Source organism: Lagenorhynchus albirostris, chromosome 2 (assembly GCF_949774975.1).
Source record: "Lagenorhynchus albirostris chromosome 2, mLagAlb1.1, whole genome shotgun sequence".
In the NCBI taxonomy this organism is placed as follows: Eukaryota; Metazoa; Chordata; class Mammalia; order Artiodactyla; family Delphinidae; genus Lagenorhynchus; species Lagenorhynchus albirostris.
In genome coordinates, this window is record NC_083096.1 from 46,704,849 (window position 1) to 46,722,850 (window position 18,002).

Below are 18,002 nucleotides of genomic sequence, written 5' to 3' on the forward strand. Positions count from 1 at the left end.
GCCTTTCTTTTTTGTCTCCTACCCAGGATCTGTCTAATCCTCAGGATTAGAATCCAGAACTTTCTAATCTATGGCTATAAATCACTATCTTTTAGAATCAAAGATGCTACCATAGGGCTTCCCTGGTGGTGCAGTGGTTGAGAGTCCGCCTGCCGATGCAGGGAACACGGGTTCGTGCCCCGGTCCAGGAAGATCCCACATGCCGCGGAGCGGCTGGGCCCGTGAGCCATGGCCGCTGGGCCTGCGCATCTGGAGAGTCAAATCTAGGAGGTCTAGCTCCAGAACCCATGCTCTTAATCACAATGCTTTAATGCCTCTCAAGATAATAATAATGTGGACTCACTATAAAGGCTGGAAAAATCAATATCTATTTAGTACCAGTCCTGTGGCTTTTCTGTGATCCTGCTCAAACTAGTGTACCAATGGGCATCCTCTAGACTCTGGCAGCTAGGTAGGCTGAGTGGGCTGGGGTGGAGAACTTAAGTAGGTTCTAGACCCCAGAGTTTTGGTACTTTCCCCATGCCCATTCCTTGTTACCCAGGACCTCAAAACAAACATAAGTCCTGAGATTGCCTTACCTTGGATGTCCTTGACTCTCAGGGATATACCAAATCAGAGGCCTTAGGCTTGGGAACATTGCTTTATTACCCTATTTAAATAATTAAGTAGAACTGGTTCCTTAAAAAACAAAAACAAAAAAATGATCCAGCAATTCCACTTCTGGGTATAAACCCAAAAGAATTGAAAATTGGGTCTCAGAAAAATATATGTACACACATATTCAAAGCAGCAATATTCACATTAGTCAAAAGGTGGAAGTAACCCAACTGTCCACTGGTGGATGAATGGGTAAAGTGTGGCATATTCATACAATGTAATATTATTCAGCCTTAAAAAGGAAGGAAATTCTGACACATGCTACAACGTAGATGAATCTTGAGGACATCAAGCCAAGTGAAATAAGCCAGTCACAAAAAGACAAATGCTGTATTATTCCACTCACATAGGGTACCTAGAGTCATCAAATTTATCATCTCAGAAAGTAAAATGGTGGTTGCCAGGGGCTGGGGCGAGGGTGGAATGAAGAATTATTGTTTAATGGATACAGAGTCTCAGTATTGCAAGACAAAAAGAGGTCTGGAGATGGATGGTGGTGATGGTTGTACAATAATGGGATGTACTTAATACTACTTAACTGTATACTTTAAAATGGTTAAGATAGTAAATTGTATGTTATGTGTATTTTGCCACAATTTTAAAAAAATTAAGTGGAATTACTAACTGACACCTACTGATCTCTCCATACACACACACACACACACACAAAAAGGTCATCTTTTGTGGCGGACTGAACATTAGGTAACAAGCTCTATCTCTAGTCTCAAAATACTGAGATAAGGTGTGGAAGGCTCACAGGAATATCTGAAAACCAAATATATTTTTTAAAAATCATTATAAGTTTTTTAAAGCTCACAATTTATAGTTTATTTCAAGCTATTGTGTGCGTTTATTTAGACTCTCAGTACTTAGCTATACCCTTATTTTTAGCAAAAGGTAAGTAGTAGAATTGGGAATTAAGAGACTTACTGAAAGTAGACATAATTCCCATACGAATCTGCCACTTGCTAGTTGAGCATCATTGGCTGAGTTACACAACCTCCCTGAGCCTTAGTTTCCTCATCCGTAATATGGGAACACTAATTCCTAGGCCCTAGATTAAATAAAATAAGTAAAGAGCTTATTTACCAAGTGTCTAGAACACAGTAAACACTCATTAAGTGGTTCTTATTATTCATAAAATATTAACAGAATAAGGATAGACAGTAGAAAGGGATAGAAAATGTAGGATCTTTCAAATTTTATCAACCCTATAAGTCTGAGATAGCTACTTTCTATAGGAAGTAAAGGTATGTTACTAGAACTCGTGATAATCAGGTTGGGGGGAAGAAGAAAAATATGTTGATTTTAATATTTTGCTTAGTTAATAGTAGCAATGAGAAAAGCAATATGTCTGTGATCATGGAAGATATTAAAATAATTGTACGAAATATTTTGTGGAACTTCTTGCCAATAAATTGGCAATCTAGATGAAATGCATGATTTACTAAGAAAAACATAAATTCTAAAATTGACTCAAAAGGAGAAAAAAAACCAAACAAGTCAATAACCACAGAATATAAAGATGATCAAAGATCTACCTCTAAAAATCTGAGCAAGCCCAGATAATTTTGTAAGCACATTCTACAACTTTCAAAGAAAAAACAGCATGGTAATTTTCTATTATTCAAACTATTCCAGAGCATAGAAAAAATGATGAAATCTTCCCAATTCATCTTACAAAGTTAGACTAATCCTAATATCAAAACTGGATAAAGATAGCACAAAGAAATGAAACTGTGGACCAATCTTACACATATAGATTCTGAAATCGTGTAAACAAAATATAAACTAACCAAATCTAAGAAGTAATTAAAATAGTCAAATAGAGTTTATTCAAGAAATGTAGGAATGACTTAATGCAGAAAAAATATAATTCATCACATTCACAAATTAAAAGATCCAAATCTATAAGATTTTAGCATTAGATTCCCCAAAAAAGCATTTGATAAGTTCAGCATTCCTAAAAATCATAAAGAAATAGGAAATAAAAACTGGTAAAATAACAAAGACATTTCCATTAAAATAGAAACAAAGAAGAGAAGCCTACTATCCAATTTTTCAACACTGTTTTTGAGCATCTAGCTAAGGCAACAAGATAAGAAAAATAAATAAATGTAATATAAATATTGGAAAAGATGTAAATTAACATTACTTCAAATACTATGATTTATATTGTGACAATACATGTAGCTTTAAAACAACAGTTAGCATTAATAAGAGATCCCAGGAATGGGAAAGAATATAGAATAAGTAAATTTTTAAACCCATAGCTTTCCTTTATATTATCATAAACAGGTAAAAAAATTTTTAAATAGAAAGATTCCCATTCACAAGGATGTTTAAAAAACAAGGTTTATTCTTTGATTGAGCTCTAAACTTTTTTCCTGAGATAAAAGTACAGATTTAAAATTTTTTTTTAATCTTTGAAGAATAAAGGTCCTATCATAAAATAGTTCACCCTATCTGCTCTACCTCAGTGTGTAATCATGAAGTTATGTAAAGCTAAAATTAATCACAAAGAAAACCCCAAAGATTTGAAGGTTAGTGTATCAACACTGAACCAGTTCATTTGGATATTAAGTACAAGCATTAAACCATAGCATAGTCTATGGATAACATGCATTTTTATATTGTAATAATTATGTTGCTAGAGAACAGTGGTATTAAATTATCATTACCAGAACTGAAAATTGTTTATTTTATATTTATAATACTTTTGACATGTTTGATTGAGTTCACTTCCACTTCAAATAATAAAAACAATAGTGCACAGGATTCAATGTTTTGGTTTGTTAATTAATAAATATTGACAAATTTGGGGAAAAGAGCACATAGTAGGTAAAGTACTTGGTTTAAAATATCTGAAAAAAGAGATCTATTACAGGATAGTTTCATTAAAATCCTTTCTAGGGCTTCCCTGGTGGCGCAGTGGTTGAGAGTCCGCCTGCCGATTCAGGAGACACGGGTTCATGCCCCGGTCCGGGAAGATCCCACATTCCGCGGAGCAGCTGGGCCCGTGAGCCATGGCCGCTGAGCCTGCGCGTCCGGAGCCTGTGCTCCGCAACGGGAGAGGCCACAACAGTGAGAGGCCCGCGTACCGCAAAAAAAAAAAAAAAAAAAAAAAAAATCCTTTCTAACTAGGAAGATCCTTCACTCTTTGCATCATCACAGAAAATCAGAAAGAGGTACATATTACCATTGCAGCATTAACCTTGAGAAAATTCAGATTCTGCATTACTTTAGTAACCAAACCAGGTTACTTGCACAATAAATAAAATGTCTTAAAACCATATGGATCCTTTATTTCAGGGATAAGCACTCATTTGAAAAATTAAAATAGGAAAAATAATACTACTTAAAATGAGTTAAGTGCCATGATCAACATAAAAATTTGGAATTTGCAAGAAAGTAGAAGAATGTATATTTTCTAATTAAAAGATTAATAAGGACTGCTTTCTTCACACACACACACACACACACACACACACACACACACACACACACACACAGAAATTTCCCTAAAGGTTTATATAGAGTTAACTATTAGCTAATGAGGGTAGGGAGATAATTAATGTATCCATTAAAAAAAGCTCTATCTCTAAATATGATTCCAAAATTAACTTGTCAGGTTAATTCATTGGATGGAAAGGTGTTGAGTACCCACTGGGCACTAGGTACTTACCACTGTGAGACAATAAAAAATACTGCATTGGAAAAGGACATTTTTAACATGATTACATCTCAAACGTAATATGCTTTATGTGGCTAAGAAGTAATTAATTATATTTAACACATTCAACATACAGAGCAAAATTCTGAGCAATCAAAACAATTATACACTTGAACAACTGATTTTTAAAATTCCACTCACTATTCCCTTAAGTTGATTTCTACTCTGGTGCTCTTTCCCAGTTCTAAAAAAAGAGAATAAAGAAATTTCCTAAATACGCCCTAATACAAAAGAACAGAAATGTAAGAGAAGGGATGTATTAGCTCTTGAATCCTTGTTTCCATTTGTTCTCAAATGTGCTTCTAATGTTCAATTTTCTCTTCAAAGAAAATCTTGATTTAGAAGAACAAAAAGTACAATCATCTTTAGCATTTAAACAAGTATATTGTTTAGCTCTTACTAGAGTTAGCAAAAGACTGAAACTGAGAAAAAAATATTATAACAAATCTTTATTCTAAGTTATATAATGCCATTCACCATAGTAATGATCTGATACTTTGGTATACGACTTTTTAAAATAAATATTACCAACAGGTAGAAAATTTTCCTTTGCTGTCTTAAGACAGCCCTTGGGGGAGTTTTTAGCAGTGTGTTTGCTCGTAACTTGAGTGTTGACTTAAATAAATGTCACTTCTGTCACTTAAATGATATTCTTATAGAAGGGTAATTTAATTGAGAAAAGAAAAATGCCATACTGCTTCTTCCTCCCAAGAAAAAAGGATGCATTCCATTCCTGAAGGGTCTCTAGCTATCTACCTATCTATCTATGTATACGTATATACATATTGATATAGATACAGATACATATACACATATGTATGTATATATGCCCAACAAAGGTTGACTTTGAGATCTCTCTTCCTCTTCTTTCTGATTCATTATTCTCAGTGTGACCCTCAAGCTGTACTGCCTATCACATTTATTCATTCATCAATGAATAATTGAGTACCTGAATGTATTGAGTACCTTCTGCATGCTTAGCTTTATGTCAGATGTAAAGGAAGATACAATATATACGTATAACTGAATCACTGCTGTACACCAGAAACTAACACAACATTGTAAATCAACTATACTTCAATTTAAAAAAAAAAGAAAAGAAATATAAGACAGTCTCTGCCCTCTAGAATCTATCTCTTCCAGCCGCAAGATAAAACACAATATATCATTAAGTAATTTATAAGACTAGTGCCAAAATCAGTGGTACAGATAATATGCAATTTATATTTATGCAGAATTTTAGAGTTTCAAACACTTTCTTGTATTTAATCCTCAGAACAATCTTGTTAAGTACACATTATTAGCCCCACTTTTGCAGTGAGGAACCTGACGTTCAGAATTTTAAGTGGTGTGCCTCAGTCAATAGATTATGAGTGGAAGGAAGAGTCAAGACACGAGCCAGGGTTTTCTGATTCTAAGCCCAGTTCTCTTTTCAATTACAGCACAGGAAACCAAGGACTGAGGTACTTAGGGCAGTAGCCAGCCTTCTGCTAGACGTGAAATTAAACTGAACCTGACAAACGTCCAAATTAATTTTATTCTGCAGATATTTGTATTTCAGTGTTACACACACAATCCAACTACCATTTCCTCAGTTTTAATGCTTTTTACCTGCTCAATAAGAGCTTTGCTCTCATAAATGGAGATGTCAAATACAATAAAAATCTGGCCTAGTGGGATCGTATAAATCTTAGACCATAAAAATAAATCTTAAAGATCTGGTTTCAACTAATCCTTACACATTTTGTTTCCCCTCAGCGCCAGAGAGTGTAACTCGTCCCTACCCTTTTCTACCATTCCTGCTCCAAACAACCACCTATTTTAAGATGTCAATGACTGACCCTACCCCAAATTCCACAGGTTCACCCCAGTCTTACCACCGGACCCCAGCCCCTACCCAGACACCTCCCCCTCCTTCCCAATGGTTACGATACCTAATTCGAGTTCTGCAGGTGCAGCCGCTATGCTGTTACACAGCACTGACAAAAGATATGACCTTTCGATTCCGTCCTTGGGGACCTCCCGCTGGCCGCGCAGCGTAGGTCCAACCCCGAGAAAGGGGCTCCCGGCTCGGGAACGAAGCCACGGGCAGCACACAGTCCGAAGCGATGCCTCTGACAACTAGAACGATGCTGGGCGGCTGGGCGTGCATCACTCCGCCTCATACTCCTGCCAACTGCAGGGGACTTGGTCCGGCAACCAGTCCATCCCACCTCACAGGCAAGTCCGTGCCAGCCGGGCCTTACGCAGGACCCTGATGACAGGTCCTTGACGGCGACGGCTGAAGCAAAGCCAAGGCCTCCCGCCCCCAGTGCCCATCGCAGCCAACCTAAGACCCCCTAGACTGGACCGCAGAGAAGCGTTTCTATGGAAACCCCCTAGTGATCACGTGACGCACTAGGAGGACCAATCGCCTTTTACCTCTGCCCGCCGCACCGCTTTCCGCCCTCCCTCCTGCCCCGCCCCCTCCCGCCCCCGCCTCCTTCGCCCCGCCCCGCCCCTTTCTTGCAGAGAGGCCGCACCTGCGCACTGCGTCCAGCGCGCTCCCTCCCTGGTACGCTCCACTTGGAGGAGAGCAGGGGCGGCGTAGGAGGCTCAAGAAGAGCGTGAGCCTGAGGAGGAAGGAGCTCGGCCAGCGCGCAGGCCCAGAACCACCCGAGCCGCGACTGCCCGCGACGCCTCTGAGCGGAAGAGGGAAGTGAAGGCGCCAGTCTGCGGGTTCCAGCTGGGCTGGGCTTGCTAAGGTAGAGACAGCACCGAGAGGAGGCCTTGGCCACCGATCCGGATCGGGATGTCGAAGAACACGGTGTCGTCGGCCCGGTTCCGGAAGGTGGACGTGGATGAGTATGACGAGAACAAGTTCGTGGACGAGGAAGACGGGGGCGACGGGCAGGCCGGGCCCGACGAGGGCGAGGTGGACTCCTGCCTGCGGCAATATCCTTCTGTTCGCCGGCCTCCCCACCCCACCCGACCCAGCCCCTCTTACGGGCCCCGGCTGCGGGCAGGGCGTGAGGGCGGCGGGCCCCGGCCGGGCACCGGGTTTGGAGCTGCCCCTAGCACCCCCGTCTCTTTGGGTCCCCGGTTCTGAGAGGGCAGGGGGCTCTCCCATTTCTACCGAGTTGCCCCGAGACCCCAGGGTCCCGCCCTCGGAAAGTTGCCCTTCCTGGCGCGCCGTCCACGCCCCCGATTCCTCAGGTTGCTCCCGGAGTTCTCGCCTCCCGGGAACCCGCGGTGCAGGCCGCGCCCTCGCGGCGCTGGTGCTGGACAGTCGGGCTGTTGCTGAAGTTGTCCTTCCAGAACCGTATTTACCGGAGTCTCATTATCACCCATGTCTGATTGGGAGGAACGGGCATCTTTCTTCAGTGATGTTCTTTTCATTGTGGTGTAGTTTTGTTTTGGCCCCGTTAGGATAGTTTACTTCATGCTGGGAGAGATGGGGTGGTTTGCAGAATTGAGGCCCCTCTGTCCGTGCCCTTTTTTTTTTTTTCATAAGAGAAAGGGATTTGGCAAAATATAGATTGCGCAGAATTTGTTAACCGGGGGAAAGGTAGTGAGTACAAAACCACCAAAACTGCCCAGAAGGAAGCTGGGAGCCTTTCACCTGTTAAGCAAAGGGCAGTAGAAAGAAAACACGGAATGCATGTAGAGAATCCTTGGAAATATTTAAAATAAACCCCAGTGAATAAAATAGAAAGCGAATCATTTGTACAAAACAGAATCATTTTGTAATGCTGGAGTCGTTTCCATTTAGTTAAAATGTGGCTGTCAGTTCCTGGTGGTTGTTTCTGCATATTTAAATATTCATTACTTTGAGGACGCATTTGCATCAGATCTCTTTTAGTAAAATGTAAATGTTGCAATAACCAAAGCTGTAGTTTTAGAGATTCTCAATTGCTGAATTCACTCCTTTCTAATTATTCTTGGATGTATTCATAAGATTAGGAAGCCTTGTTAGACTCTTTCCTCATCAGTGTCCTATTAAATTAAATGGGGAAATGTATGAGTGAAAATATTTGGTAGCAGCCATAGCTGGTCTTAGAAGTACCTAAAATACAGCATTAGACATTTATCAACATACAGATGTTTCTTTGGTTTCCATGACTTTCCCAATCAGCTGTTGCTGTTTTGCATTATTTAAATACTTAAGTGTTTGAGGTCTTATAAATGAGCCAGTCTGCAAAAGGCATGCTTCTCTAGAAATCCATTAAGCCTTGAAAATAACAGCCTACCACCAACCATGGGTTTTTTTGGTCAGACCTTTTTCTTCAGAACATAAGTGGTGAAGATTATTCTGTGTAAAAACATTCTTGGTGATGCATAAATGATGTTTTGTGAGACTTAACTTACTTTAGGTGACATGTGATGACTCTTAAATGGTACTGCTCTATCCATATAGTGAATCTTCTTTTTAATCAATTCATCTTAAAATATAAAGATATTGTCTCTTCTACTCTTGTTACAAGAAGAGACAAGCCCTGTTCAGGCACTACAGATGGAGGAACAAGTGAACTCTGTGGTTTTCCTTTTAGGGGAATGCCTGTGTGTTCTGACGGTCTAATTGGCCTTCTGTTTCTCATACTTGCTAACTCACTGGTGCTTTCTAAGTGAGACTGAATCTAATAGGTGTGGCCTAAGACAGTTTGAATGATATCTATTGAAATATGAGAGAAAATATCCAAAACAGAAAAATTAAGCTGCCACCTAAGTGTCATTGAATTATATCTTCTATAATGCCTCTTTTCATCCATATTGAGAGATTGCTAATGTGTATCATTCAGATTGCTAGAGTAATCTGCCCGTACTTTCTACCAGCATTGCAGTTAATATAGAATACAATTCTAGAGTTTGGTCTTTATTTTTCCACTTAGAATCACATAAAAAGATGTATTTTGGTTGAGGATAGGCTATTTCATTTTGGTGCCTAATAATTCTGATATATATTTTAGAATTTTAAAAAATATCACTCTGGATAGTGTTTGCATATGTGTCTAACTGGAAAATGAAAGGTTATCAAGGTGTTCAGTTACTAATTAGAACAAAGGATGAAACAGTTTTTGCTTTATTTTTTAAAAATTGAGTGTTCTCTTTTGTTTTCAGTATTTTACCTATGATGGACATCCTTGAAACCAACATGTTGAATTTTCCAGTATTGAACATAGCAATCATACTAATTTTTCTTTCTATGCATAATGTCAACTCTTAAGAACCAGTGGTTCCTGGGAGTTACAGCGCTTTCCTGAAGGCTGCCCGTTTTGCTATCCCCTTAACCACCATCACAGGAAACATGACAGCTGCCCTACAGGCAGCTCTGAAAAACCCCCCTATCAACACCAAGAGCCAGGCAGTGAAGGTGAGTCACAGACAACACGCGTTCTCTGCTGATATCTGAGCATTCTTCCCGAAATCCTCTGAAGCGTCACACAATCAACAAATATTTTAACTATTTACTATCTTTGACATAGAAGAGCTTACAATGTAGTTTGATAGGTAGAAAATTTATATATGAAAAAATAGCACTCTAACATTGAGTTGTGACAATCCTGCATGGTAGACACACTAAGTTCAAACATTGGAGAGATCTGTGTGTTTTTAAATTTGCTTAAATTCAGGTTGAATTTAAGCAAAGCCTTGAAGAATAAAACTTTCACAAAATAAAGAGTTTCTACTTGCTTTTTAAAGATTTTTTTTTAATTCTACCATTTTCATAGAATTAAATTCTAATATTTAATTCTGTTAAATATTATAGAAAACTCAGAAATGTGGGGGAATAAAAAAGTAATCATCCATAATCCCACCGCTGACCATAGATAATGATTACTTTTTGGTGTTGCTATATGCTTATAGAGTTTTTCTATGAGTGTTTTTTTTTTTTAATGAAAATGGAATTTTATAACCATTTTCAACTGCATAGCAGCATACATGAACGTCTTTATTTGGAAATAAGTTTGTTTCTGCAATATCTTTTTTAATGGCTGCATATAGATAATGCTGCAGTTTAGTTATATATAATCTTTTGTCATATATTTAGATAATTGACCTTTTTTTCTGTCATAAACAGTACTGAAATGAACAGTTTTTGGTAAATTCTTAATTGTTTCCTTTGAATAAATTTCTAGAAGTGAATGCCTGCATTTTAGACTGCACATTTTTTTAAGGCTTTGGTACATATGGTATTGCCAAGTTGCCCTTCAGAAAAGTTGTGTAATTATATTCCCTGTAGCAGTCTTTCAGTAATTCTTAAGAACCTGTTTACTTATTTATTGTTTAAAATGAAGCCCAGAGCATTGACCCCACTGTCCATAGCTATTCATACATCCTAGGAGCCCCAAGAATCTCCTTAGTTGAATAATAGTAAGTAATAACTTAGGTAAATGCATAATAATTATCTAGGCCACATAATCTTTTATAAGGGGAAATATTTCCTTGGTTTTTAAAAGTGAGTAATGTCATTGAAATTTCAGTTTTCCCCCCTTCTGCTTTTATATGGATGGTTTTTTATCATAGCTTTGGATGGGAGGTTATAGCTCTGGGTGCAAGGATATTTTTCTAAATAGGCTAATTGCATAGTCTTTAAGCTGAAGATAACAGGTGGTAGAAACATACTGTAAAATCTGACCAGTTGGAATGCTGAAGGTATCACTTTGTGTTGAATAGAAAGAGAAATGTTGAAAGGGGAAATGAAGTGTTCCCTGTGCTTGGCTTGAAGGGAAAAAAAATAACTTTGCTGTTGGAGCAGCCTTTTATCAAAGAAAAAAGATCATTATGAATGAAGATCACTATATCATATCTACAGTCAAGTGACTATAGATATGAAACAAAATAAGTTTTAAAAACTTAAATTTTTGTTTATTAATAACTTATTTCTGAAGGATGGTTGATGGTAGAACTGCAATTTAGTTCCCTCTTTTTTTGTTTTGTATTTTTTTTTAAGATCAAGAAGTGAAATGTATTGATTTAATAAATTGATAACTTATCACATCTGTCTGTAAGCAAATCCTTTCGGCTCTACCCTCAAATATATCAAGCAAATGTCCACTTCTGACCACCTCCACTGCTACCATGCTAGCCAAAACCGGCCTGTCTTATTGCAGTAACTTCCAAACTGGTCTCCCTGCTTCTGCGTCTGCCTTGTCTCCTGCTCTCCCCGCCCTCCTCCAACCCCACCGCCCCCGGCTTATTCTCAACATGGCAGCCAACTGGTCCTGTTAAAGTGTAAGTCAGATTATATCCCTGTTCTTCTCAGAACCTCCCAGCATCTTCTCATCTCTCCGACAGGAAGCCGAAGTCCTCACAAGGGCCTGCAGGGCTTACATGCTCTGTCTTCCGACTACCTATCTGACTTCCTGTCCTCCACTCTGCTCCAGCCACCTTGGGTCATCTTGCTCTTCCTTGAACACACCGAACACACACTAACAGCAGTTATCCTTTTCTCTGTCTGAAATACTTTCCTCAAGTACGCCACAATTTCCTCTTTCCTTCAGGTCTTTAACTCAAATGTCACATTCTCAGTGTGGCCTTTCTAAAACTGTAACCCCACACGCAAAAATGAGTCTAAATGATGTTACTTATTTACCCTCAGGATCGAGCAGGCAGCATTGTCTTGAAGGTGCTCATCTCTTTTAAAGCTAATGATATTGAAAAGGCAGTTCAATCCCTGGACAAGAATGGTGTGGATCTCCTAATGAAGTATATTTATAAAGGCTTTGAGAGCCCCTCTGACAATAGCAGTGCTATGTTATTGCAGTGGCATGAAAAGGTAAGTTATGAATTATACACTTATATGACTGATTCCTTTGTAATAGAGAATAACAATGACAGCCTCTCACCTAAATAACTATTTTGACTTTTTGGTTATACATCTTTGCTATTACAAATAAATGCATGAAAATGAAAGTTTAGATTTATGCTTACTAGCCTTGGTCTTAAGAGACGCTGATATGCAACACTTAAGTTTATTCAGTAATGATTATTATTTATTAAACACAATCTTGAACTTCGAACTAAATCAAAACTTTGAAAAGAAAATAAGTAATAAAATCAAGAATTCTTTAACAATGGCCAAAAGGTGGAAACAACCCAAGTGCCCATCAACAGGTGAACAGATAAACAAAATGTGACACATACATACAATGGAATATTATTTGACCAAAAAAAGGAAGTTCTGATACATGTTACAGCATGCATGAACCATGAAAACATGCAAAGTAAAATATGCCAGACACAAAAGGACAAATACTGTGTGATTCCACTTATATGAAATATCTAGAATAGACAAATTCATAGAGACCAGAAGTAGATTAGAGATTACCAGGGGCTGGGGAGAAGGGAGAATAGAGAGTTATTGCTTAATGGGTACAGAGTTTCTATTTGGAGAGCTGAAAAAGTATTGTAAATAGATAGCAGTGATGGCTGTACAATATTTTGAATGTAATTAATGCCACTGAATTTTACATTTAAAGATGGCTAATGTGGCAAATTTTATGTTATATTTTACCACAGTTTAAAAAAATGAAATCGGAGGTGGGATCAAGAATTCTTACATTTTTTTTCTCTTTTCATGCATTTTGTTTTGCAATGTAAGCAGATGCTAGTATACTATCTAACCCCCGCCCCCCAAAAAATAATGGCTAAGGGGAATTTTTAGCTTCAGGTAAAAAGTTGGTAAGGTAATCTTTAATACCCAACTCTTATATTGGTATAGATATAAGCAGTGTAACATTCAAATAGAACCAACCACAGGTAAGGTGTATATTCGCTAACATCTTACAGTTACCAAAACTCAGTTTTTCAGAAGCTATTATCTTGGTATCTGAGTAGAAACACACATGTAAGCTATGAATAGGTAGCAAAACTTGCTGTTTTACCTGGATCAAGTCACTTTATTCCTCATACACTGTCAGATATAAAGAGCTAACATTTATGGATAGGATTATCATACCTCCCAGTTTTCCCAAGACAGCCCCAGTTTATGCCTGTTGTCCCAACATAATCATGAATAGTTCCCTTTTACTCAACAGTGTATCAGTTTGGAGAATAATTGATATAGTCATCCTATTCATGGAATACTTTTTATTCACCAGCTGCTGTACTTTTGGTTTATGTTTCATGTGATCCTTACAACAGCCCTATGAAATATATAAATATCTTTATCATCCTCAATTTACAGATGAAGAGCCAGCATTAAAACCTATCAGCCTAGTTTCAGTATAGTTTCAGGATTATAGCAAACATTGACTGAGAAGTTAACTGTATTCTAAGCACTTTATAAATATTAACTCATTTAATCCTCATAAAAATGCTAGGACGGAATGCTTGCTATTCCCCTTTTGTAGACTGGAAAACTGAGGCATGTGTTAAGTCTTCATTTCTTCCTAACAGTCACCAGTTTTTGACAGTCTTACCTCCTACATACTTCTCAGATCATCCACTCAACCATCTCTAACATTTTGTTGCTATAGTTTCCTAAACTGGTCTCTTGGCTACCAGTTTTGCCTCCCTCAAATCTGTTCTCCACTCAGTTGCCAGAATGCTGTCTCTAACTTCCAGATCTACCCTTGTGAATCACCTGCAGAATCAACTCCAAGTTCCCAGGTCGAGCCTCATCTTCCATGTTGTTCTTCCCCTTATGCTCCATCAGTAAGAATAATAATGTGTTTTCCCTGAACACACCATAATGTTTCACACCTCTATGCCTTTGCTCATGATTTTCTCTCTGCCCCAGTGCCTCTTTACCCTTTATGTCAGTCTGCCACCTACTTATCCATTTAATGTATCGTTTTCTCCAGGAAGCCTTCCCTCACCATTTCACATTCCTCTGTGCCCTCAGGTTGGGTATATGCCCCTCCTTGTGCTTTTATAGCACCCAAAGCATAGCTCTGTCATTTCATGTATTATATTATATTTAAATGATTTGTTTATATTGTCTGTCTCTTCTCAGTAGACTCGAATGCTGTATTTGTTCACTTTTGTACCCCCAGCATCTAGCACAGTACCCAGTACACAAAGGTATTCAGTAAGTGTTTCCGACTACAAGTAAACCAGGGCTTCAGATTCCTAATTCTTAGTCATGACTTCCAATTTTCCAAGGCAAAGTCAAAGTTCCTAAGTTCTTAGCTATTAAATAGTATTTTCTTAACTTGCAAAAAGAAAAATCTGACAAACTGACTAGTCTAAACGGAACTTAAAATGGTTGATCCCAGTTTGAATTTCTTCCTGACACTGCTGAGAGCAGAACAAATGTCCTAAATTTATATTTGAGCACCTGTTTGCGGCAAAAACATCATGCTGCAGATCTTTAAGAACATATTATTATTTGAAAACAACACACTAGAATGTAAACTAGGATCTCACTAGAATGTAAGCACCTGAGGGCAGGAACTCTGAAGGTTTTTTTTTTTTAATTACTGTATCCCCATTGCTAAGAACAGTGACTGGCCCATGATAGGTGCTCAAGAAATACTTGTGAAAATTAGTGAATCCAAAATCAATTGCTGCACACATTCTTCCTTTAAGAAAAATATTTTTGGAAGCAACCTAAGGGTCCATCAGATGAATGGATAAAGATGATGTGGCACATGTGTACAATGGAATTTTACTCAGCCATAAAAGGAAACGAAATTGAGTTATTTGTAGCAAGGTGGATGGACCTAGAGACTGTCATACAGAGTGAAGTAAGTCAGAAAGAGAAAAACAAATACCGTATGCTAACACATATATATGAAATCTAAAAAAAAAAAAAGAAGGTTCTGAAGAACCTAGGGGCGGGACAGGAATAAAGATGCAGACATAGAGAATGGACTTGAGGACACAGGGAGGGGGAAGGGGAAGCTGGGACAAAGTGAGAGAGTGGCATGGACATATATACGCTACCAAACATAAAATAGCTAGCTAGTGGGAAGCAGCCGCATAGCACAGGGAGATCAGCTTGGTGCTTTGTGACCACCTAGAGGGGTGGGGTAGGGAGGGTGGGAGGGAGATGCAAGAGGGAGGAGATATGGGGATATATGTATACGTATAGCTGATTCACTTTGTTATACAGCAGAAACTAACCATTGTAAAGCAATTATACTCCAATAAAGATGTTAAAAAATAAAAGTAGAAAGAAAGATGTTTTGCTTGGTGTGAGAATTGAGCCTTTATGATTCTGCCAACATTGACACTTTGGTTTGTGTTTAGGCACTTGCTGCTGGAGGAGTGGGGTCCATTGTTCGAGTCTTGACTGCAAGGAAAACCGTGTAGGCCGGCGGGAACGGATATCTCCCATGGGGTGGGAGTTGCTGGTACAAAGACCAAAACAACCAAATGCCACCGCTGCCCTTTGGGTAGCATCTGTTTCTCTCAGCTTTGCCTTCTTGTTTCCTTTTCATATCTATAAAGAAGAAAATTACATATCAGTTTTTCTTTCATGAAATTGGGATAAAGTAGAAGAAATGTTTCAACAGGAATGTCTCATTCTCTCAAAATGATTTCAGTGATGTGTACACCAGTCTGTACATAGAGTAATTTACATTCAAGTTTAATTGTGCAATTGTTAACCCCTATTGGCTGGTGTGGGGGGTTTTTTTGTTGTTTGGTTTTTGGGAGCTGTTTTTTGGTTTTGTTTTTGACTAATAGTGAGAAATTTAATCAGAATTTGAGGCCGGTTTCCTAACTCATTGCTAGCCAGGAAATGATCTTTATAAAAAATTTTTGAGAGACTGGCAGCTATTAACATTGCAAAACTGGACTATACCCTTATTTAAACAAAATGTGTTTCTGGAACAAGTGGTGGCTGAACACCACAACCAAGTTCCAACTCTGTTTCTGCTTGCCTCCAGATTCTGTGAGTTTAAGTACGCTTCTTCCTCTCAGCATCCAGCAATCGTGGCCTCTTGATTTCTTTGTGGTCACCCAGGGTACAGAGCAAGGAATCTTGCTCTACACAACTGTATCTGTAAAATGCCAGACCCTGTTTGGCATGAGCATAAAATTTTTTTCCTAATAATATGGCCCTATTTGGGGAAACTACTCCAAATCAGGAAGGATGTGGAAACTATGATGTAGTTGAAACTCTGGGCAGCCTCTGAATGAAATGCTATTTTCTTTAGAATTATAGTAGCTGCCTTCGACATTATGAGGTATATAACTAGTATTTAATATGTCCTATAAATGTCTTCAGTGTTTTTCAGGGTAATTATTGGGATCTCAAAAGATTTGGTTAGGATCCAGACACATACACATTCTGTATTTTAGCTCAATGTTTTTTTTAAAAAAAGAAAATGCCACACATCAAAAAGTATTCACTTTGTTGGACAGACCAAATTGGTTCTCAAAAAATGACCGGTGCTTATGTAAAACTAATTATTCGGTAGCTCTAAAACAAATCACCTGAATGCTTATGACCATGAGGGAAATCAGACTGTATCTAGTATTTACGTTAGACACCAGCGTCATAATCACTGACTTGTGTGGAAACTGGTGCAGAAATTCTGTAAACTCTTTGCTGTTTTTGATACCTGCTTTTTGTTCTGTTTTGTAAAAATGACAAACTTCAGAAAATAAAATGTCAGTGTTGAATAATTTATTTTTCTCTTACTTTAATACTTATGAATGCATAGTTAATGAAGAGGAAAGAGTTCCTGTTTTACCACCAGGTTATTATACTCTTTGACAACTAATTTTGTGTAGAAGGTTTATAAAACTACTTTATTCAAACATAAGGTAGTAGAGAAGAGGAGAGAGTCATTAATAAATATTAATAATGAAGCCTCTGCAGTGATTCCGTAGCCCTCTGGATGTCCGCTGAACACCTGTAGTGTCACTGCTCAGAGACCTAGACTAGATTGTGCAGATGAGTCCAGCAGCTGCAGTCGTTTATTCCCAGCTTCTGAACTCTTTCTTACACCTCACATCTACTGTCCTTACCTACTCAAGGCAACCTCTGATTGCCTTCCCACTGCACCTGGCTAGATTCCCACTTTAAAGCTTTAGAAACTTGCAGGCAATTCAGAGGGCTATGAGTAAGAAAAGCTAAGCTATAGGTATTAGAGGTGGTCAAATAGGTATAACATAACCACATACAAACTTTAAAATGAAAACAGAAGTGATATTGCAGTACTTTTTCATAAAATTCGTCTTAACATCACTTTCATGACTATAGTGTTGGGGAAAATTCCAGAATTCCATATTTTATAGTCACAGGAATGGCTGTATTCGAAATTTGCCAACAGCTTTACTCAACGGAGATAATTAAAATATGTAACAGAACAGCACAGGGGCTGAGTCAGAACGGACACCAGCTGGAAACAAGTGGCTCAACTGATGCATCTCGGCTAGATGTCAGCCCAGGTGATACTAACTGTGACACTGCACCGTCGTGGTGGAGAGAGGGGGTATAGTCAGCATGAATTGTGGAAAACAGATGTAAATGCTGAGGGACACTCTGGACACCCATTCCCTTCTACTTGAATCTCAGTGGTTGGTTTTTAACTATTGCTGTGTGTTTTGTTTTTGCCACTCTTAAAGGGGAAAAAATGGCACACGTACCCTTTGTTGGTCATTCAATAACAGTACCGTTTAGGTAACTGTTATCGAATGTCATACTTGATACTTGATAGTAAGTATGATGATGTGT

At 38.4% G+C, this 18,002-nt stretch overlaps 2 protein-coding genes across 3 annotated transcripts in view; one reads left to right on the forward strand and one right to left on the reverse strand.

Moving 5' to 3' along the window:
* RGL1 (ral guanine nucleotide dissociation stimulator like 1) overlaps positions 1 to 6,609 on the reverse strand; it is a 276,917-nt gene extending 270,308 nt beyond the window's left edge. Inside the window, exon 1 of one of the 2 annotated variants that reach the window (XM_060131812.1) lies at positions 6,325 to 6,609. The gene's annotated coding sequence lies outside the window, so the exon portion shown is untranslated. The remainder of the gene's footprint in view (positions 1 to 6,324) is intronic. The other variant, XM_060131802.1, reaches the window with a different exon arrangement.
* A 337-nt stretch (positions 6,610 to 6,946) lies between these two features.
* ARPC5 (actin related protein 2/3 complex subunit 5) lies at positions 6,947 to 16,948 on the forward strand. Its single transcript, XM_060131843.1, has 4 exons — positions 6,947 to 7,324; positions 9,668 to 9,740; positions 11,970 to 12,146; positions 15,566 to 16,948. Exons 1-4 carry the CDS (start codon positions 7,182 to 7,184, stop codon positions 15,626 to 15,628), a joined length of 456 nt encoding a protein of 151 aa, XP_059987826.1. The 5' UTR covers positions 6,947 to 7,181; the 3' UTR covers positions 15,629 to 16,948.
* Positions 16,949 to 18,002: the final 1,054 nt, after the last annotated feature.